The sequence below is a fragment of the Crocodylus porosus genome, unplaced genomic scaffold (genome assembly GCF_001723895.1).
Source record: "Crocodylus porosus isolate Cpor-Errol unplaced genomic scaffold, CroPor_comp1, whole genome shotgun sequence".
In the NCBI taxonomy this organism is placed as follows: Eukaryota; Metazoa; Chordata; order Crocodylia; family Crocodylidae; genus Crocodylus; species Crocodylus porosus.
Window position 1 is genome coordinate 183,130,842 of NW_017728886.1, and position 24,286 is coordinate 183,155,127.

At 40.1% G+C, this 24,286-nt stretch overlaps 1 protein-coding gene across 1 annotated transcript in view; it reads right to left on the bottom strand.

Moving 5' to 3' along the window:
* Window positions 1-486: 486 nt before the first annotated feature.
* The window catches only part of LOC109313944, a 47,002-nt gene continuing 23,202 nt past the window's right edge, over window positions 487-24,286 (bottom strand). Inside the window, exons 5-7 of the mRNA XM_019540842.1 lie at window positions 22,779-22,936; window positions 10,956-11,068; window positions 487-1,011 (exon numbers count right to left, since the gene is read on the bottom strand). Of these exons, the coding sequence (XP_019396387.1) occupies window positions 487-1,011; window positions 10,956-11,068; window positions 22,779-22,936 (796 nt within the window). The remainder of the gene's footprint in view (window positions 1,012-10,955; window positions 11,069-22,778; window positions 22,937-24,286) is intronic.

The following is a 24,286-nucleotide window of genomic DNA, read 5'->3' on the forward strand; positions in this document are numbered from 1 at the left end:
TCATACGAACTAAAATCACCTACCAAATATGGGCATGACATTAGTGTTTATCCATGTAATGGCTCCTTCAGAATGATATCAATTCACCACTTGTAAAAAGGGCCAAGTCCTGCAAAACTGTCTCGTCTTGAAAAGTGAGAAATGTTTGAGGCTTTCAGTGTTTGCTGATCAAGCCATAGGTTTACTTCAAAACCCATTTTATTATTTCAAGGCAAATGTTCAGTCACATATCGCCTACAGAATTCTTTGTTCAAGTTTTTGTTAAATTATTTAGAAAGATGTATCCAACTTCTGATGAAAAGTAATTCACCATCCAAATGGCATGCCGAGCAGGTAAGTTATCAAAATCTCTCTCTTTATACAGCAGTTTTCCTTGATTGATCAACATCACTGATTATGGAAACATTTACATTTCACCGAAGATTGAAACAGCCTGTCTTATGCTGTGAAGTCAGGCTGACCAAATGCCATTTCTGTTATATGAACTCATTGCAAATTACCATCTGTAAGTTTTGTTTCTCCTTGTCCCTCATCCTTACCTTGTAATGCATCAGGATCTACTGGCAAGTGATCAGGCATCGACTTAGAGCTGAATTCTCTCTCTGCAAGGAATGTTTCATCTTTAGCTTCAGGCCATACATCTAGCTCATTGATTTTCTTCTCCTCACTTGTGACTGGAGCTTCAGCAAGATTTTCAGATTGTTTGTCATCAACTTCTGTTACACATGCTGCGGATTTATAGCCTGCAGTAACTGTTCCAGTTCTGACCTCTGCAGCACTGCTAGGAAGAGTGTCAATGGATCTCTCCCCCAAATCTTCTGTCTGCACTTCTTGCTCTTTATTCTCCTCTATATTGCTGGAGCCTACATTAATTGAGCATTCACAGTGATAATAACCAGATTCCTGTTTCTTCTTATGCATAGCACAAAGATCAATTTGACTGAAGACTTCTGTGCCAAAAAAGCTATCTTCATATTCCTTATATAGATCCGAATTTATTTTTCTGAAGCCCTAAATGTTAAGGAAGTATTTTAAAAAAGATGCCAGTATAACGTTAAGCGTATAAGAACATTAAATATTTAATACAATATGAACAATATTTTCCCCCTCCAGGACCTGGTAACATTTAGTTATGTTTATAAATATTGGAAAAAAGCAACATGAAAAACAAAGCTTAGAGATATAAAAAGTAATGAAATAGAGGCCTCGAGTAAAACAAGTTATTAGCACCGCTTATACATTACAGACACATACACTTTCTTCCCCCCCAACTCCCTGCCCCCTTTTCTTCCCCAAACAGAACATTATGGGGTCATTTCCTCAATGTCCCAGATAAAAAAGCATGAAACCTAGATAAAATATAGTCTGTCACCGTTCTTTAAATGTATTATTCTGTCTAGTTTTAAAATGTGCCTTAAGTAATTTTGCAAAAGTGATGTCCATTGGGAAACTATTTCTACCATCTCCTTAATCACCTTCAGGAAGGTTTCTCCATTTCACCTGAAGTTTTCTTTGCTCAATTTCCCCCCATTACCACCTTGTACACCTGAATAATTCATCTCCCTCCTTGGTGTTAACACTTTACAATGGTACGTAAATAGTACACCAGAGATAGGTTACAAAGAAAGCTCTTTCCCTTTCACCCAGAAGCAGAAAGTGTTAAAAATATTCAGCTCCATAGCCTATTGTAAAAGCAAACTCATTTCAGCAAGCTGAAAATGAAAAAGGGGTGGGGGTGAGGGGTAAAACCACAACAGCACCATCTCTTAGAAAAAAGTGTTCATCCCTGCTGATGTCTTGGCAGCTGAATCCTACAGCAGTCAGTGTATAAATGGAAAATGTCAATATATTAGAGTGCTTCAAGGAATAAGTATGTTTTCTTCAGACCCTTATTAATAAAAGTAATGACTGCCATTTTGTCACGATCAAGTAGCATGTTCAATGATCTTTGTAATTTAAGACTTGATATTAAAAATGTTTCAGTCAACAGCCCCCAGAATCTCCACTGACAAAAAGTGAGTAATTTTTCTGCAATTCTCTTTAATCGACAAATTCAAAATATAGCTGTTAGTTCCCCTTTACAAAGGCTAATAAGAAGGTTTGAATAATTTTACAATTATTCAGTCCCTCAGGGTTTTAAGTCATTCAGTGATGTGCTGGCAATATTTTAATAAGGAGCTCACAAGAAAGCTTTTAGCCTTTAACAAACCACATGTGCATCAGGAGTGCATGTGCAAATGAAGCAAGGGGTAGATGAATTAGTGAAGTCAGGGCAGTAATCCCAACCTTTCCGTCAACCTAACAGGAGAATTCCAACAGGACTCTTGGGAGCCCTCCGTAGAACATTCACATGGGGAAGTCTGTACCAATTTCTCTCAGCTCAGTCTGAACATCAGTAATATTAAGACAGTAAAATAACTATGAAAATAAAGCATTCCTGAACCTACCACTAACGGTAACATTCTCGTTGAAAAATTGCCTAATTTGTAACATGGAAATGTCATGAAAACTGTAAAAAGAGCGTCAGTGCCACAATAATGCTAGAAGTGGTTTCAAAATTTGACATAATGTTATGATATTTAAAACAGAGAGCAGACAGTCATAAACTTGAATCTATTAATTGTAACTCCTTCCCTGTGATCACTTATCATACCAAATTACCCATTTAAACTTGGAGCTCCACCACCAAGAGTGCACATGAAGGCTTTCCAACTAGGTATAAAAATTGTGGTTAGGGTTTTGTGTATTACTTTCACAAACTTTATGCACATATAATTTGAATATCTGTATGAAAAAGAATGTGTTTGAGAAATGTGACCAATATCATCACTAAACACAGACAAAATTCATACCTAGGAGGGAGCAGGCATAGGATTTCTCTTTCAATATTCAGCATTGTGATCTTCTGCCATAAAAGTGTTTTGCACCAGAATAGTAGAGTTATTTTACCAAGTTGTATAGAGGTAGCTAGCCATGTTAGTTTGAAGTTAGGCAGAAGGTATAGTAGGATGGCACTGTATTCAGATAAGCCAGGCTTTCATAGGCTACAGCCTACTTTGAAGGAATTGCCATGAATATTATGTGATGTATGGATTTGTCAGATGTATTGGTAAGTCCATTCTCAGAATCTGACAATGTAAGCTATAGGTAGTAGAAGTTCATGCCTCTCTGAACAAGTGAACCTATTTATAAGGTGCCATCTTGACCTGCCTTTTTCTATCGACAATGGACACATTTGAATCTGGATCCTAGATGGATGGTTTGTAACCCAGTTAGTTTGCAAAGGGCCATTAAATTAAAAGAGGAGCCACTCAACTTCTTTACTGGAGCTTTCATTTCAAAAAGAGTGCCATTTCTCCAATTAGATGGAGCATATCAACTGTTCGACCCACCTGACCAAGGAATTGGCAGACTTTGAAATAAAAAGTACAAACAACTGAAGTATCTTACCAGTCCAAGGCCCATGTGCAGACATTAAGTTTCTCCTGGAAGAACCACTGCTCTCCCAGGAGAAACCACAAGTGTACAAATATTCATGATTTCTCCTGCAGCAGAAATGACTGTTCTGAGAGAAAAATAACCAGAGGGTTAGGGTTAAATCACTCCCAAGAGAGTTTCTCCTGAGAGTGTGAATTTCCATACACATCCTCTTCTGAGAAAAGCCACAGCAGTGTTCCAGCATCCCAGGGTGCTTTGCTCCCATCTCACTCCTTCCTCTGGGAGACAGCATGTCACTTGCTAGACTCTACTGCTCCAGCCAAGCAGGGAGAAGAACACACCCTTCTCTTCACAATCCTCATATTGCACTGCAGAGAGATGCAGGCTGACTCTGAGCAGTGTAGGTCAGCCAATCAGGTCTTCCCCATGACACTGCTGCCATATCATCTTTAGGTAGACTGAGGGAGTCCGCAGAGCATGCTGATGTGTGTGCAGAGGCCCCCTGGCTGCACAGCATCCATGTCACAAGCTCTTTACTCTCCAGGGGCTCAGCATCTGAACGTTGCTTCAGATGTCTCTGGGTAAGTTTTTCAATCAGATCAACCTGGAATAATTTTCCCAGATCATATGAACACATATAACAGTTTATTCTAGCTACATATTCCCCAGCTGTTCATAAATCTGATGGAGGAAAAAAAGGTGGTGGCAGGGGAGGTAAGGAAAGTAACTGCAGGAAGTATCCAAACTCTCCTGTATTCACTGTTTTGCACTTTATAACTTAAACCTTAGCAAAGTAGATGTGAAGTGTTAATAAAAATCAGACTAGTAGCACTTTACAAATTTGATTTAAGTGACTATACAAATGTAAGACAATGAATAATTAAGACTCTCAGCAATGGGGACCCTGTCCATTTGCTCATTACATGCTGTATTAGTACTCTTACTATGTTAATTGCAACCTTTCCCTCAACCTTCGTCTAGCCCCAAACTAACTTCAACAGCAATTAGATCAGGCCTTAAGTCAAGTTAAATGAGATGATTCTTATCGTATTTGTCATGTGTAGTTAAAGGGGAAAGGTAAAAAAAAAAAAAAAAAAACCAAACAAGATCCATGCCCATTATTTTACATTCAGATTAAAAAGCTAAATTAGCAAATTCACCCAGTTGACAGCACATTGGAGACTTAGTTTTGCCAAATAGCACACAGCTAAGATCAGCCAATTGACATGGCATGTTGCTTATTTGGTTAGTTGGCTGTGTGCTGCTCAACACACCCATCCTGTTTCCCAGACTCTGGATCCGCTTTACTTATAATACTCTGTGGAGATAAAGCTTAATGCTTGGAAAAGTAATTTAAAGAGGGTCAAATACGCAGGTCTTCAATAGCTAGAATCATGCCACACATATGGACTGTTGTCAATAGAAGTTTTTTCCACATATTAAACAGAGAAAGATAACAAGCATCTCAAACTTCACATAAAAAACCCACTCAAAGTGCATTTCTATAACAGTGAAGTGGCAATTTACTAAAAGAAAATGTAATTATAACCAGTAGATGGCATCATAATAACTAAAATAATATTTTGTCCTTTTTAAAAAAACACCAACATCAAGTTGTTTTTTTCTTTTCAGGCTGTAATCTATGCCCTTTCCTTTGCCACTAAGTTTTTTATACATAAAAATAATTTTTAACCATTCTATTCTTTGGCTGATATGTAATTTTTATTTATTTTTTAACATATGTAGAACCTGACCTCCCAGTTTCATTTGCCAAAGCATATGCTATCTGTAAATAACACTTAATTGTAATACTACTGCATATAAAAGAGAGGAAGTGTCAGAAAGAAACAATCCCAAGTGCCACAGACATATCCTGATATCATGGTTTCTTTTAGATTTCAATAGTATGGTAAAGAGTGTAGTTCACTCCTGCTAAAGCTGCTATTTCATAAGATTGTCAGATTCAACTATGTATCAGTTCAAGGTCAGCCCAGCTTATCTGGTCACACAAGGTCTGTCCAATGCACACAGTTTGCGATGCCACAGCAATTAATGCCACCACTATTCTACCATGACCAAGTTTCTGGACCCAAGGTGAGCCTGCAGCTAAGATGACGACATCTCTGCAGGCCAGATCTGGCCCACAGGCCATATTTGGTCACCCTTCTTCTAAAAAGAAAATTAGAGATTCTGATGTCATTGTTGGAGGAGCTTAAAAGACATTAACACCAGGCCTACAATGTCTAAACCATGCAGTAGGAATCATCCATACAGAGCAGATAAGATCAGGGCTTTAGAGTCATGTCCTGCAACAGAATCAACATCCTCAACTGCTACTGAACTAACCAAGCACCCTCAACACTTTTCCAAACAACATTCAGCGTTTCAGAGGATTGGACCTTTAAGTATCTTGAAATAAACGCATCTTATAGAAGTCCTTCAAAAGGAGACGGGGAGGTGGGGGTAGGAAAAGAGGGAGAAATTACCACAGGCATGTCATTTGGAAAATTCTAGTGTTCATAGAATCAGAGAAGTAGGGATGGAAAGGAACTTCCCAGAGGTCATCGATTCCAACCCCCTGCCTGAGGTAGGGTCATCCCTATCCAAACCATCCTATACAATCCATAATCTAAACTCTACATAAGACTACCATGAACCCTGACAACACAGACATAACACCTTAACCTGCCACAGGTAAAGCAAGGGAACCATGGCAGCCAATGTCCTGCTTTTATATACTGAAAACCTTAGTGTGCATGCATACAAAAATGGCAAAGATCCAGTTCACATGTGTAACTGGCCCTGGGTCTGACCATAAACAGCAACCAACAGGAGGGTTTGTGGCAGTGTGGTGGGACTACTCATGACAGGGTTGCTCGCAATACCACAATATTGCAACTTCCAGAACAAGGCGAATATAGGGTTCCCCAAAACCCTAACCCCCAATATCTAGTGGGCATTCCTCGGTTGAAAAAAGTCTAAAGGACATCACCCCGACAAACACGCCTTCGCCGAGATATTTGGCAGTCAGCAACAGCTGTTAACTGCTGCACTCTGGCAGAAGCTACAACTATCAAAGCACTGAACATCTAGACAGAGTCTGAAGACCAGACCAAGTCTCAATGGTCTAAAGGAGTGGGGGGGGGGGAAAATAGGTGTGGACAGCCTCCACTCCTCCGTACTCTTGCCTAGGCACACTGAAGGTCTTAGTGTGACCTACACTAGCCAAAACAATAAAAGCAGCTTGCAAGCTGGAATATTCAAACTCAGATTTATGGAAGACTGCACTATTAAACTATGAATTGGTTAGACTTGGAACGGACATCGTCAGAACTGCATTATCAGAAACTCAGCTCTCAGATACAAGTTCTATCCAAAATAGAGTTTACACCATATTCTGGCATAGGAAACCAGCAGGAAAAAAAATGAGAGAACAGGTAATAGGCGTTGCTATTAGAAACAGCTTACTATTTTTCTGTGAAAGCCCCATTGCTGTATCTATTCAACTCATGACACTCAGAGTGCATACACAGGAGAATGACTTCATCATGTTGTTTAGCAGCTATGCATCTCCCCTTCAAGCTAGCAATGAAGACAAGAATGCTTTCTACCAACAACTTGGAGAGAGAGACAAAATCTCAGAGAAATGAGACCATTCTAATACTTTACAAGCTCAATGCATGAGTTGGATGTAGTTTTAAGAATTGCCCTGGTATTCTAGGCAAAACACAGAGTTGGTAATATGAATGAAAATGGCCAGAGAGTGCTAGCACTTTGTACAAGTCAATGTCTATGTGTTACCAACACCTACTTCTCTGGAAAAAAAATTCATAAGATAGACATTGTGTGCGAGGGTAGAGAAATCACAAGACAGACAGCCCAAGATCAGGACAGTGGTACCAATTAGTGCTAGTACTGAGCAGATATAACCAACTGAAAGAAATCCTGCATACGAGGTCTTATCACAGTTCTGACTGTGACAGTAACAATGCCTTAAACTGCTTCCAAGTCAGAATTAGTGTCAAAAGGATCCACCGTAGCAAAACAACCAATCATCTTCAGATAAACATCAGCTAAAACTAAAAAAGACATAGAAAAATGCATACTATTCAAATGAATATGTTGTAAAAGCAAGCTTACCTAACAACTCAGACACTGAAGCTTGGGACAGTTAAAAAAAACTAACATGTACAATACTGCTGTAACAATATATGACAAAAAATGTCATAAAAATACAGATGGGTTTGAAGTGCACCCCAAAATACTTCTACCACTGGCTGAGAACAAAAGGACAGTGTTAACCAACTAAAAGAAATTTCCCAACACTATAACTGTAGAAAATCTGAGAAAGGTTTAAAGAGAAATGCAAAGAGAGGCTAAGGTGTGCGCCAAGATTTTTGTCCAAAACTCTGTAATGATATTCAGAAAGCAGCTGACACAGGTGATAGGTTGTGGAGTATACAAAGGCATGAAATGAGCAATTGGCCCAGTCAAGAAGAAAAACAGCTCTGCTAAAAGACAAATAGGAATGCTATTACTGATAAACAAAAACAACTTGAGCATCAGATTGAATACAATGGAGTTATATACTCCAGTGAAACTCAGATCAAACACAAAGAGCTTGAAGGACTACCACAGTTCAAAGTCTACATTAGAAGATTTGCAAAAAGCCATTAAATCAATTCCTGGGAACAAGGCATCCAGCAATGACTTTTTGCCTGCTGAAGATCTAGAAGTGCGCCAATTAAGAATTACTTTGAAACTTCATGAAGTTATACTACTTTGCTGGAAAAAGGAAGTTGTACCACAAGATTTCAAAGATGCTCAGTTTGTCCAATTATACAAAACAGAATAAATAGAAGCAACTGTCATAACTACAGAAGTATCTCCCTGTTGAACATCATCAGAAATTGTTACTCGCATCATGCTCCCTAGGTTGCAATCTCTGGGTGAAAGAATCCATCATGGAAGTCAATACAGTTTTTGTTCAGGATGCTCCACCATTGATATATTTTCAGTCAAGCAACTGCAAGAGAAGTGCAGAGAAAAACAATGAATACCACTCTACATAGCCTTCATTGATCTGACAAAAGCCTTTGATATGGTCAACAGACAGACCCTTTATATTGTTCTGAAGAAACTGGGTCGTCTCCCCTAACTGTAGAATATCATTTGCCCATTACATAAAGATATGAAGGCAACTGTAGTGTTTGAAAACAAAGAATCAAACACCTTTGTTGAGGTAAAAAAACAAGGGTGCAACTTAGCCCCCATACTTTTTAATGTCAACTTTGAATTCATGAAGAAGTGGGAATGAAGAGACAGAAATTATGGCATTTATCTTTGAAGCAGACTAGACAGAGGCTTGTTCAACATCACAAGGTTTAGAGCAAAAACCAGGGTGAAAAAACTGGCTCTGAGAGATTTCTTGCTTGCAGATGAAGCGACCTTGGTTACCCACAGTCAACTTTCCCTGCAAAATCTCTTGGGCAGATTTTCTGAGTCATGCAAGAGCTTTGGAATAGTCATGGCAATTAGTCTGAAAACAACCGTGATCATGTACCAAGGGGTGAAAGAGCCAATAGCTAACATCATTCTGGAGGATAAGTCTCTTGGTGCTGTTGACAATTTTTGCTGCCTGATTCTATGATCAGCAGGAATCTTGACCTTCAGACTGAACTAACAGAATCAGAAAAGCAGCTAAGAATTTTGGGCTATTACAGAAACGTGCATGGATTAACAGTAAACTAACAAGAAGATGTGAATCTATGAGACTTGTGAGATGTCATTCCTGCTTTATGGTTCAGAAACATGGATTATGTATGGTAGGCATATCAAGAGACTAAACAGCTTCCACATGAAGTGTCTGCTGAAGATCCTGAAAGTAAAGTGGGAGGACAGAATACCAAACAGAGGTACTACAGCATGCAGGATTGATGCACTTAGAAACCGCTATCAAGAAGGGGAGGTTACGATGGATCAGCCAAGTCAGGAAGAAGACTGTATCCCCAAGAATATTTTGTACAGTGAGATTCAAGATGGTTCTAGAAAGCAAAAGTCACCCTCTAGGGTGGTGCCAGAATGTGTGCCAAAATTATACGAATAAGTCATTCAATATCAAGGTAGAAATCTGGGAGGAGCATACAGAATCCCATCCAATCTGGAAGGAAGATCTGGCATCATGTGCAGCTCAGCATGAAGCCACTTCAAACCAAAGGATGGAAGCAAAGCAAGCAAGAAGCAAGCAGCAGGCTGTAAATTTGCATTCCAACACAACACGTGGATTTGTGAAACTTGTAACAAGCTGTGTCACTCTCAAATTGGTCATCAGCCACAAATGGATTCATCAGATTTCTCACTAGACCTGTTATGTGTACACCATGGTCTGGAGGATTGATAGTTGCCTACTACAGAAGAGTGAAATTGGCTGCCATGGTTCCCTTGCTTTACCTGTGGCAGATTAGGGTGTTATGTTTGTGTTGTCAGGGCTGAGGACAGTCTTATGTAGAATCTAGATTATTAAAAATATAGGCAGCGTTCCCTCTAAGCTGTGCGGCATACACGGCCGCTCAGGCGCGAAGAATTAAAAAGGTATTAATATGCAGACATACATACATACATACATAATGCAGAATTAGGTTGCTGAAAATAGACTGTTTACATTGAAGAACATATGCAGTAGATTCCATTTTAAAACTAAGCTTGCTGCTAAGCAAATTTCAGTTTTAGGAAAGAAATAAACTATGATGATTATATTTTCTTCCTGCATTAGGCATCAATGGTTCCCAAGTTCAGATAGTTCCCCACAGATAATAAAAACCTTGATCACATCTCTCATAGGGAAGGCAAATATCAAGTCAATCTGAAGAACCTGACGGGTGCAAATGCAAGGTCGTTTTCTTCTGCTATTATAGCATTTTCCGTTTTCTTTGTGCATGTAATTTTAGTTTGCATTATATTGACCTCATAAATACAAAGACTATTCCTGGAAACTAGCAGGACAATATTCCACAAGGGAAAGAGCAATCTAATCACAGAGTTGTTTTTTACTTTAATTGTAAGTGATAAAAGCAGTCAAATCCCCTACCATACCACAATAAAGGTTAGATCAGCACATCATATATTTATATTGCAAAAGAAACCAGCAGTTTGGCTTCCAATGTGACATTAATCTTGTTTTCAGCTAAATACTTTACAAAAGGTACCCTGCTGGTATGGAAGCAGTTCAGCGTAGCTCTCTTTTACAGACAATATTGGACATGGCAGAAAAAGCACACTATGTTTTCTACAATGAAGAAAGGACAAACGGTTTCTCTCAAATGTTTAGGAAGATAGATATGTCCAATATTATTCCCTTTGTACTAGCTTACAAACTAGCATAGTCAAGTGTAGGAAATTATGTATTTCAAGGGATGCAATGAAAATTGCTTTTCCAGTAGTCATTAAAAGCCTCTTCAGAAGGGAAAGCAGCTTTAAAACAAAGCCCAGTGGAAAGAATTTGCATCAGCTTAAATTACCTTCCTTCTTAGTGCAGGTGCTTTGGAAAGCTTCAGAAAAGTAAGGTGTGGCTTGAAGTCTTTGCTCCCAGAAATATTCAGATTCATTTCACCAAAACTCTCTTCCACAATTTCTAGAAAACAAATTATTGGAAAGACAGAGATACAAGATGTCAAATAGAAATAATTTTCATGATTGTGGCACGTGCATGGAAAATATAACCTGGGGACATTGGCTTACCATGCTGCCATGACTCTTCACATTTAATATATTTTTAAGTTAAACATTTTGGTGAATAGAAAAAGTACAACAGGCCTGGGCTACAATACACAAAGCAAGAAAAAGGGTGCTTTGTTATGGGAAGTCTGTGTATAGAGTCCAAAGTGAGTTCAAGGAGCCATGTGTCTACAACTACCTTAAGAAAAAACAGTACACAGAACTGAGCAGCAACAAATGGAGAACAGAATGACATAGATATATTCCAAGATCCCACATGAAGAAAAAGAAGGGGTCAGGATATTTTCTGTTTGCAAGAGATTGCAAGACAAGGCAAGGAAAAAGTAGCAAAATAAGAGTAATATCTTATGGAAGGATGCAACATCTAGAAAAATTGCAATAGAGAAATCTGCATGACGACTACACACTCTTTTCTAGCTCATGTTTCCTGTTCTTTTCTAGTTTGTCCTACTGAACAGTGAAGCTGTCTAATTATAAGATGGTTTGCTATTGATAGTAATTCCACTAAAATGCATTTCTGGTTCACTGGCTTCATGTCTATCCAGTAAATCAAGTCAAAGCAGACCTTTATAAGAGCATCACAACGGATTTGATAAGTTTCTTGAAGAAAAGGAACATACAACATGACTATACCTTTGAATCTCTTATTAGAAAGCAATACAGCATTTTATTTTCTGATAACGGGAAAGATTGGATAGGAAGATGAGACGACTGGCCGGGTGGGGTGGGGGTGGTTAAGATCAGCTACGGCAAATTCAGAGGCATAACGACCAGGTTCTGCTCCCTGGACAGCAGCAGCAGCCACAGTGGCATCAGCAGGGGCACCTGGGCCAGCAGCTGCCATTCTTGTACTACCACCCCCCCACACACACACACACTTTATGTGGGGGCTTGGGGCTGGTGCATGATTAAGTGAATATTTTTTTCTTGCTCTGCAAAACAATTATTCAAAACTAGATAATTCTGTGGAACGTGACATGCTTTCATCAATAAGAAAATAAGTCCAAAGCAACACTAGCTTCAGCTTTTTCCTGAACCCTTGTTGATTCAAAGGCTGTACACGGACGGACCAAGCATATGAATTAAAAAAAGAAAAGGGGACTTGCATGAAATAGTTGCAACAGATCACCTGACACGCACTCTTGCCTGGTATCTACTCCTATTCCACAATAAAAGGAAACTTAACCAGACCAATTTAGCCTAGAATCAAGCAGCTGCTACATTATTACATTTACAACTTAATTTCCACTAACCACAGGATGAAGCAGACAAAATAGATATGATGTCAGCCTGAAATGCAGCATGTCCTCCCCCACTACTAAATTAATGTTTTGTCTGTCCATAATTAAAGATCCACTTCTAAGAACCTGTCTATCCTAGATTACATCTCATCCTACCAAAGCAATTTACCCCACCTCCTCCAGATGACCACAGTAGAGTCTGAGGATATCTGCATTAGTTTATCTGCAGAATTCAAATGCCATTTCTTCCAGGCTTTAAAATCTGGTAGAAATGTTGTAATAAAAGCCATATCTTACCTCTAAACTCTGTCAATCATTAAATTGCTGTAGTGCTAAGGCTTTGATTAGGGGCAGAGATGGACCATTAAGTAGTTAATACCATAAAGAGTATTTCACGTACCTCCCAAGTACATTCACCAATTTTCTTTCTTCATCTTGCTGCATTCACCTCAGTCACCATCAGAAACAATTTAACAGCCACCTCTGCATATTTGGAACTGCTTGTGTATCATTTGTTGCCTTATACCCTTGCATGTAATTTAATCTCAATGGCAGTACCTAATGCATTCAAGTATCCTATCCCACGCAGGGTATTTATCCTAACTATGCTCTCACCTCAGTGTCTGCTCATTCTGCAAACAACTGTACTATGTTCTGGAGTTGGAATATAAATAAAAAGGTCAAATGACCGATTTCTGTACTGTACCTCTACTCCAGACATTTTCACTTCCTGCTCTTCACTGGGGCTGATCAATATTTAACTGTTTTTTTCCCCCCATTGTCCAGTCTCCCTCTTTCCCTTAACCATCTCTCACAAACCACAAATCGAAAAGCAGGGAACATGTGGGAAAGCTCTTCCAGTGACAATATACTTACCAGGGGTGTAGGTTGTAGCCATGTTGGTCTAAAGACATAGGCAGATGAGGTTCTTTGGGTGAATCTGATATCTTTTTAGACCAACTTAAATAGTTGGGGAAAAAATGTTGGCAAGCTTTTGGGTTTAAAAACCCTTCATCAGCCTGAGGAAGTCTCTGCAGTTGCTGTGTGCTCTTCCAGGATAGAATGAATAGTAAAGCTGAACGAATAGGGGCTAGGCTGGTATGCATGCAAGACAGGCAGTCAGTAAAGATGTGAGTTGAGGAGTCAGTGGGTGAGAGTCAGTTACTTTGTCTTTCCCTCTGATTTCCTTCAAAATCCTTCCCCTTTCTTTCAAACGTCGTATCCTTAGCCCTTCCAAACCTCACACTTTATTAAACTTCTCTGCTCTCCCATAATAATATACCAGCAATTTCCATGCCCACTGCCCCTTCTACCCTGTCCCATACAGGCCCATCCTCTGCAGCCATTTCCTCACCCAAAGTCTGCAAAAGTTTCCCATTTTCCCCACTTTCTTCTGATGCTTCCTTCACCACCATTCTAACATAGCGTGCATCGATAAATGACGCCTCTGTCTGGCAATTCCCACCCTCCATGCTCTTGCCCCTTATATAATTCCTTCCTGACAGTCTGTTCCTTCTGGGGTTCTAAAATGAACAGACAAATCAGTCTCTGGATTTTCCTGCTTTGAATCCACAATGGAGGATATACTATACCCACAAACACCACAATGGGTTGCAACACCCGTTCCACCAGCTTCACCTTTCCTGCATATGACAAACCTCTTGTGCTCCAAATCTCCAAAATTTTCCTAACCTGTGACCCTCTCTTCCCATGCTTTGATGCCTTTTCCCTTCTATATTGAGAACCACTATGATTTTTATCTGATTCTTAACCATTCACATGCTAAACTTCCCTACATCTCCCCAATTTCTGATCCCCAACACCTCACTCTTAGCCTTGTTAACTTTTGCCCCTGAAGCTTCCTCACAGTCTTCCATGTTTCAGGATTCTCTCTAATGAGACTATCCATATACAGTGAGCATTTCACTCCCCTCCCCACCTCCAAAATATTAACTCTACTGATTATTTTGCACCCCCTTATCCTCTGTGCCAGAGGTTCCATGGTGCATATAAAAGATCCCGGGTGACAAGGGCACCCTTGCCTCACCCCTGTTTGTATCTGAAAGGCATGACTCAAGTCTCCCTTCCCCAGGACCTGACTGTGCTATGTCATACAACAATTCCACCCAGACCGCCAACTTTTCCAGGAATCCCGTTTTCAGCAGCACCTCAAACAAAAAAAAAAAGCAAACCCAAAACGTATGACAGGGTAACACGAGGCTTTCTTGAGATCAAAATTTGCTAGCACCATATTCCATTTTCTATCTTTCACGTGCCAGCGCATCTCTCAGTACCCAGAGTGTTTGCACGATTCTTTTCCCTTCCACTGCACGTTTGATCTTCTCATATAACCTGATCCAGAACACTTCTCATTTGTATTGTTATGACTTCTGCCAGGATTTTATAATCTGTATTCAATAATGTGATTGCCTCAAGAGCTGGAGGCCATTCTTAAATCTCTCATCTTATATAGTAGCATCACTACTCGGCCTGCAAAGCCCTCCCCAAATCCTTCTTTCTTCCATTCGCTCTCTGAAGAATTCCACCAAATCCTTTCCCACTCGCAGACAGAATTTCACATAAAATTCAGCTGGAAGTCCATCCTTTCCTGGTGACCTGTTTCCTTTTAAAAGTTCGCAAACATTTTCCTACTTCTATTATCCTTATTTCCCCTCCGAACTCATACTTCCTTTCATGCTCCACCTTCTCCTTGATGTCCACCAAGAAGACTGTTCACTATCAATTTTCCACTTTCTGTACAAATCCTCATTAGAAGTCTGCCACAGTGTTTCATACCACCTTCTGGCCTTCCACACAGTCTCCATTCTTCTTTTTCACTCCCCTCCCTTTCCATAGGTGTTTATACGTTAAACAAAGCTACCTCTATCTCTTGCATCTCCAACAACACCCTCTGCATTCTTCCTTCTACTGGCACTTGCACAACTTTAACCCCCAGTTTTTTTAATAAACATCACCAACCCTGCCACCTGGTTTGCATTTGTCCCTGCACACCATAACTGCCCCAAATGACATCTCTTTTTTAGATAGCCACTCTTGATCTGAGGCCACAAGAGGTCAAGAAACAATATGCTGATTGAGAAACTACCACAAGGATAGGCCAGTACAGCCCATCTGAGCAAGCTATTCTATAGTGCCTATTAAGCGCAGTCTCCCTCAGTCACAACACTTTCAAGCATGGTAAGCCACAATATTGCATTTAGTTCACCCAGAATCCCTTCTACCCTTTCTCTTCGCTTTGTGCATATCATTAATGTGGCCCCATCCTTCATGAGGTGAAGCCAAATCAAGTCTGTATATACATTTTGGAGTTTCCTAGGACTGGTGACAAGAATACCTGGCTGCAGCATTATTTATTATTAGGGGGATAATTAAACACATGCATCCTTTGTGAGTAGGGTATCTGAAATGCACACACACTAAACAGTGCTGAGCTGTAGGGTCACCATGACCCAAAATGTTGTTGATCCTGTTGGGGCCCAGACTAATTATGTGGTAAATAATGAACCCTTTGGTTTCAGACTAATATTATCCATAGTCTGTACTATATATTAGGTAGATGTCAAAGTATTATTTAAAAATGTGTTAATAGAGTACCTGTGCTAAAACTTGCAGCAGTTTCAAAAAAAGTAACATACGTCAGTTCTAGGCAAGTCTGTATGGGTTCTGTATGAAAATTACTACAGCTGTGTTTAATTTCAAGGCTATTGTTTTCAAAATTTTCTCTTCATGTCCACGTGCTCAGAGAGGAGGGCCTGATAGCAAGGAAGAGGAAGAGCCTGGCACGGGAAACAGCTGGAGGGAAGCAGAGAGCAAAGGGACTACCTGACCCCCCCAGATTTATTTTCCCTGATATAGCAGTGGGAAGGGGACAAATTAAAAGTCAAATCTCCAGTAATTAGATTTTATACCTGGAAAATTATAACAAATTTATAAATTTTCCATATACAGAACCTATGGGGCGGGGTGGGGTCATCTTATAATCAGAGTTGTTTTCTATTCAAGTAAATACAGTAAACAATGCCCTGCTCTAAACAGTTTTTGTTCACATGAATATTAGGTTGTATATACAGAAGAGAATATATGAACTTGGCCAAGCTGATTTAAAAACAAAACAAACAAATAAACAAACTTGTGACATTTGGAATTGCTTCTTCCACCAGTTACCCACAGATTTATACCGCTGACGTGAAAGGATTGGTAACCAAGATGAAATGTATTGCTACAACAATTTGGTAGTTTATGAGTTGTTTTTTCACAAAGGGTTGGGTTGCATTTGTTGCAACAAGGAACCCTTTTGCTAGCTGCAAAAAGAAGATTGGCGATTTGAGGGATATTGAGATTGGGCAAGTCCGGTCAGAAGAGAGTACAGCATCATGGTGGCAGTCTTTTTAGGAGATTACTCCAACATGTCTCAGGCATGTGTAAGCCATTTAACAGTGAATGTCACATATACTAGATTTCATAATAGCACACTGGTTAAGGGCTATGTTGACCTTCACTTCTGGGCTAAGTACAAACAGTCAAAAAGCCTGAGGCTGAATTGATTCAGTCTTTGCAGGTTAGTCTGAGCTGCAAAGACTGAACCAACAAAGCAAATGAACAGACATTCACTTTTGATTCAGGAAATGTAGCCACATGCCTGCAGTGGCTTAAGCCAGGAGGCACTAGAGCATGGCTCTTTGGCATGTAGTCAGCATGGGCTGTATATTCATTTCCTCTTCCTGCTGCCCCAGAGGTTTCTAGGATTTGCAGTCCACACATCACAGCAGCTGGACTCTTCAGGGTTGCTCATCACTTCCTCTTCTTGCTTCCAGGTGCCTCTGGGATTTGTAGTCCACAGTCACAGCTAGCACTGACCAAGTGGGGCAGGGAAGTTTAACTCCTTCCCTCCATTACACAGGGGAAAGGAAGTTTACAGGGGCAACAAGTACGGGGAGCACGTATACCCCGTGTGCGTGATGCACTCCCTGCAAAAAAGGCACTGCTGACACTGTCAGTGGTGCCTGCGGGTGGTCACCACTCACTGATGCCAACACCAGTGGCATCTGCAGGTAGTCCATCATCGCTGGCTACCACCGCTGGTGCCTGTGGGTCGCCAGCCCTTGGTTGGCACTTGCAGGCCCCACCCCCGCCAACAGTGCCAGTGGTGTCTGCAGGCACTCCACACTTACTGCCACCATGCTCCCACCACTGCCAGTACAGCATGCCACCCACAGCCACCAGAGTCATGTGCCATTCATGGAAGTTTAATCCCCCTCCCTAGCCCCAGACCTGATCCAGGTTTTGTACGGAGAAGCTAGCAAAGTCAGTGAGCCAGCCCTCACTGTTCCAGCTAGGGAGCAGAGGGGTGGGCCCAGCTCTGCTTTCTAGAGCAGATACCACAGCCCAGCTCAGGGCTGAAAAGCAAGCATGCAGGGGGACTTCAATTTAACTAAAACCAGGAAGGGGTCTAGGGTACAAGTTTCATAAAGGAGGTTTGACCTCCCCCCCCCAAAAAAAAACAAAAAAAACAAACCATCAGTAGTCTGATGCTACATTCAACCAGGTTTCTCTCAAACCAGTTTCAGCCATTTTGAAACTTGTTTAATGTGCACTGAGCTTCTGCTCTGTTACAGGTTTAAATCTATTTCTGATCACTTAAAACCAGTTTGCATAACTTCTGTCCCTAGCCCTGAGGATTACTCAAAAAAACCTGTCCAATTTAGAAAAAATTCTACTTAAACCTACTTTGAAGAGTTAGTCATTAGCTCTGTAATAACTGCTTGAGATGACTGTAGCATAAGTTTTAAGTAACCCACAAAAATGGAGATTTTATAAATAGTTATTTATTCACTTCATAAATTTCATTTCTACATAATATGATTACTTGTTGTATGGAGTTGGGGGAGGAAAACCAGTTTCCAGAACAGACCCAGAGATCTATGGCTGCTTACAGATGTTAAAAAAGAGCTTTACTTTCAGCTCAATACCCCCCTACCCCTCCCCATGCACTGAGCACAGCATATGCCCAGAAGAAGCATTGTGTTAATTTGATTCAGCTCACCCAACATCTGTATAGATTAGGTGCTTCAGCAAGGCTTTTTGGCACTTTTATGTAGTAGCTGATTGAATCACCTTTACATAAAAGATGCCAAAAATCTCTGCTGAAGCACCCAATCCATACAGATGCTAGGATGCTGGGGAAAAAAAGAGTCAAACTGATGCATTTCCTTTTCTGGTGAAAAAACCAAACAAACTGTGCTTTACATCTGTTGGCAGCCTATGGGTACCAAGTTTTAAGGCATTAGGTTTTACATCAAAGAGACAAAGTTTATTTTAGAGGCCAACTCCAGAATATAAATACTAGAGAAAGGGGATATGTAAATATTTGTTTCCATGTGTTACAAATCCTCTGAAAATTTCACCAAATTCAGAATTACATAATGCTGACCCACTCCGACCAAAAATCACTATTGGTAAGACCATTCCAACTCAGTGCTTAACCAAGCTGGTAGTAAGCTACCTGAACAAATCAATCATTCTTACCAAATGGATTTTCCTTCTGGAAACCTGTCCAAAAAGCAATGCTTAATCTACGCCCCACTCAAAAGAGAGAGAGAAAAGAAGTGGGGCGACAGAGAAACAGAGAGGATTTGCTTTTTGTGTTTGCAGGAATTGCTTTGTACTGGGATAAATCAGCTGGGAATGCATTTAAGTCAGAAATATATTTCAAGGAAGAGACTCCAGGCTTGTCTTCACTGATCCTGGTACTGTGGTAGAAAAAACACCTTAGCCACCAGCTCAGTGGGTAAGTCACAGAAATTGGGCAACGTAGCCAGCTTCAAGCAGGCCTGAGCACTACGGCTATGTGAAGTTTTGGTTCCCAATTTGATTTGGCGGAGATTCGTCCCAATTTGGTGGCCAGATCTCCAAATCTGTATCAAATCAGGAGACCCTTCAATCTCTCCGAATCAAATGGGAACCCTCTGAATTGATTCAGAGAGATTTGGAAAGATTTCACGATTTCAGATGTAGACACAGCTTTAAAATTTATTTATTTATTTTTTTAAACATACCTCAAGGTACCAGGCAGCTTGTGAATGCTGCGATGGTGGGGTGCATGGAGCATCCCACAGGGGCACAGGGGACTCCCCAGTACACTTGGCAACAGACCCAGAAGCACTTCATCCATTTCTGGGTCCGCTGAGGAGTGAGAGTCCCCCCTGCGTGCCACCCAACTGGTGCCTCTTGGGTCTGGGGGGGGGCACCCAGGGTGCCCCACTTGGATTATTGCCGAGCTCGGGGAACATGGACAGGCTCCCCCATGGGCTCGGCCCCAAAAGCGAACTGGAAATACTTCCAGTCCACTTCCAGGTTCACTTCTGAGCACACGGTTTCCCCCCCCGGGGCTTCTGTGGGATGCTCCATCTGCCCCAGCATTACAGCATTTACAAGCTGCACCTGGTACCTCAAAGTATGTAGAAAAACAAAAACAAAAACAAAAAACAAACATTTAAAGCTGTGTCTATGTACAAATTGCTGATTCTCTGAATCAGCATCAAATCTTCAGATTTCAGCCCAATCGAAATCTGGGACAGTGATCCAAATCAACAAATTGAATCATCATCCCCAATTTGGGCCAAATCCAAAAATTTAATATAGCCTGTTTCACACGCCCATACTGAGCACATGTCCCAGGACCACCCCTGGCTTTGTATCCTGGCCCTGCATTTTGGAGCTTACTCAAGGGTCAGCATAAACTACACCCTTTGTTTTTTGTATCCTGCATGGGAGCAAATGGCCAAGACAGGCATCTTGGTACTGGTCCTAAACTCACAATGGAGACAGTACAGTCGAATTGGCATGACCTTTGATGAATATTTTCAAGTCTCATTATGTGCTTAGAGGATAAAGAGAAGGCACACTACATTCCTTGAGTGTTTTCTGAGTAGCAAGAGCACTGGTAACAGAGGTCATAGTTCAAAAACTTGCAGGCTGTTTCATGGGCAAGCAAGTTTTGAAGTAGTACAGGCAATCAATGAACAATCATATCTTAGAAACCAAGCACTGAAAGCATATGCCTGGGGTTTGCAATCAAAATTATTCTCTTCTTGATAGAATGGGGGAAGGATTAATATCACTGGGACTAGATCCTTTGTTTCCAGAACTCCTGAAGTTTCTAAGTTATCCAGGCAGGCAATCCAGGTGGAAGTTTGTGCCCCTATATTGTAACCAAGTTTTAAATTACTGCAACTTCAGTTATCTTCTATGACAACTATATATAGGGTGCACAGTCCTGGAACAGGTCAAAATTGGGGGCTGGCTGGGGAAGCCCCATGCATCTCTGCTTGTATGATGTGGCATAACTGATTGACAGTAAAAATAATACCCCTCTGTAAAAAAGATAATGGGTAAGGGATAAATGGCAACAATGGCAGGGGGACTTTGAGAAGAGAGTCAGTTTTACAAGGTTTATTTGGAGGGGTATATTGCAGAGTACAGTATATGCAGCGTTTATTTTGATAGGCGTTCAAGAACATGCTGTAGTATGTTGTTTTGAGGGGATGCAGGAGAGCGTTAAATTTAGAAAGTACCAGGATTGGTGGATGAATAAGTAAAAGGGGCACATATTGTGGATTTATCCAACACAATCAGGATAATTTTGTCTTTAGACAAATGTATCAAGGACATATCAAAAAAGAAATAGTTTGGGCATAAAGAAATTTGTTGAGGTTCTATTCCAAATAAGCAAAGACAGTGTCAGACTATTTTTAACAAAAGCACAGCTGGCTTGGTCTAAAATTATCTACATCCATACCAGAGGATAATCAAAGAAGATAAAGGCTAGAGTCCAGCAAAAGGTAATGGATAGAAGTGCCAAATTTTATTTAACAGAGATGCAGAGACAACCAGTTTAGAGAGACATTTCCCACCTAGATACAATACTATCCATTTATTAGAGAAGGGGAAAAACAGTTAAGAGGGGAAGAGCCAGCATAATTTAAGAATTCAAGAATGGGAGAGGGGGGAAAGGAAGGAGTGGAGGAGGGGAAAAAATAAATCTTCTGTTTATGAATTAAATATCATAATGAACAAATGTAGTTACTAACTAAATAGCCTTAATACTCAAGCAGAAGTTTACAAAAAACATACACCTCACATTTGGTTTTTGGTAAAGTGTATGCATTATCCTCTTATTCATCACCAATTATGGAACTCTGTTTTCCTTTAAAGAGGGGAAATATTTTGACAGAAGTCAGATACAAACATATGGCCAATTCTGTGCTGAACACGTTTTGAGAAACATTTGTTGGAAGAAGCTATTTTTGGCCAAGTATGAAGTTGGCAAAAAATGCCATCATATATTGATTATTTCTGCTCTGCTGGAATTGGGACTCCAAAAGCTCAGACTAGGCTCTGCACTGCAGGCTAAAATAGCTTTTAGAAACTTAAGAAGAGACAGTCTGAAGCCCTTCTGAATGCAGAAAGCAAACAGAAATGCTTATCAGACATTCTTCCCTGAGAATAAAGATTCCATAGGTTTTCTGTCATTTTTTTTCCATGAATTAGTTTCTAGCTATTTTTGCTTAAATAAATTAAGTATTCTTAAGAATTTTGTACATGGTAAAAGAGTGAACAGTAAATCACATTCTTGCACGAAAATTAGGTCACACTTCTATAGCAAATTCAGTCTAAAGGATCCTAAAGTGCTTCACAAACATCAGGCAAGGTTGGGTAGATGTGATCTCTTTTATTAGACCAACTAAATAGTTGGGGAAAAAGTTCTTTGCAAGCTTTCCAGGGACAAATACCATGCATCCCAACTACAGAAATGCAGCCATCTCTGGGACCGATGATAGCAGGCAAGAATTACCAGCATTTTCTCTGCAAGTTAACTCAGCATGGGGGAAGCAAATACTCACTTGCAGAGCAATCTCATTAACATTTGGAGATTCTACACTTTCTAGTAAGCCTTTTTAGTCTCCTCTTTAAAAGACACACACATGCGCACAGTCTTGAAGACAGAATACTTCAGAATATTCAACAGCTCCCGTTTCCTCTTCTCCAACAGACTTGTTGAATTACCTTTACAACTTAAGTGAGGCACAGAAAAGTTTCCCCATACTTGTGCATAAAAAACTTATTCCATCCCTCCCTTGAGAGGAAGCCATGATTAAACTATATAGAAAAAAGGGTCTTAAACAACAGTGGGGAAAAGTGTCTGTTTACAAAGCAAAAATAAAAATGTGAAAACCTCCCCACAGGAGTCCCAGCCATCCCTGACTATTTAAGATGACCCTAAAAATATTGGGGGAAAAAATAAAATCATACACAAGTGGCAGGTCAGTTTAAATAAATGCTTACCTGCAATTTTACTTAGCATTTGTTGTTCATCCTCTGACATTTTTACATATACCACTTGGTTGTTGAATTGCCCAATTCCATGAAAGGTCATGTTAAGGAGTTTACCCTGTAAGATGGCGTCTATTTTAGCTTTGCTCTGTTTCAGTGCCAAGACAGCCCTTAAAAATAAATAAAATCAACACCTTAAAAGGGAGATTCACTTGACAGGTTAATAATCACCCAGAGAGTATAACACTAGAGCTATGCGAGATTGCTACGATGCTTCTGATTTTTGGCAAGGAGGCCATTCTTCAGCGTTACAGAAGGTATGAGAGCAAAATGCATTTTTGCTGTAAGGTTCAATACAATCACTTGGATTACAGATAGAAGATACGAAAGTGGTTTGAGTAAACCGAGATGCATTACACCCTTAAATAGCCTTTTCAAGCACTTTGAGTTTGATACATCTACCGTGTTTCCCCAATACTGTTAGTACATCAGAAGTATACTACATTGTTCTTTCAGACTGAAATCACACAAAAGAACGAACTTTGATTTTTTGTGCTATCATTAAATGTTACTGTTACAACTTAACACTACAGAAAAATAGGTTAAAACTAAAACAATCCTTGATCCCAGTGGGAGATCGTTTAACCTATGGATGATGGACAGAAGCCATTACAAATCCAAAACAATGTTTTTGGAAAGGCTACAATAATTGGGCAAGTGCATAAGCTGATATTTAAAACAACTTGCTAAAGCTAGGTACCTTGCATATTACATTGCTAACATGCTTTAATTACCTTGCTAAATCAGGCACTGATGTTTAAACAAGAGGTTTGTCATTATTCAGGGGGTTTGCAATTTAGATGCAACTGAACTGTCAGTTACAGTTTGTCCTCTAAATGCACATCCTGCCTCTTTAAAAACTCAAGCTGTATAAACTCATGCTGGAGGTCACTGGTATGTCATCCAAGATGGCAGCTGCCACAGGTAGAAAATAGGGTTAAGGGACACCTACCTGTCAATTACATAAATTTTTAGTGCATTTGATTTATAGAATCAAATTGTCCAAATATTTAGTAAACTATTGCATTGTATAATCTATGGTTAGTCTTCAGATGTAGCAAATGTGAATGTTAATACCCCTGACATTGTTCTGTGCATGCAGAAGGCACTTAATATTTTACTGACACCATGGACTGTCTATATTAGAGAGTCTTCCCTACCAAAGGACACTATTGTTTCTGTTTCAATACAAAAGCTGCTAATCTAGGACTTGCTAGAAGACAAGAACTTTTGGAGGGGCTACTACACAGAATCTCTCACCATAGCTACTGATGTGACATCATTCAGATTAAGGGATAAATCACCATTCGGAATAACAATGTAATGAAATTTGCCGGAGGAATTTTTGCTCTACAGTGAGACATTTCATTTTCCACAGGCTCAGCTTCTGCTTCAATGATTTAGGATTGAGAAGTAAGGCTGTGTGTAGACAAAATGAGGGGCACATGTGCACAACACTT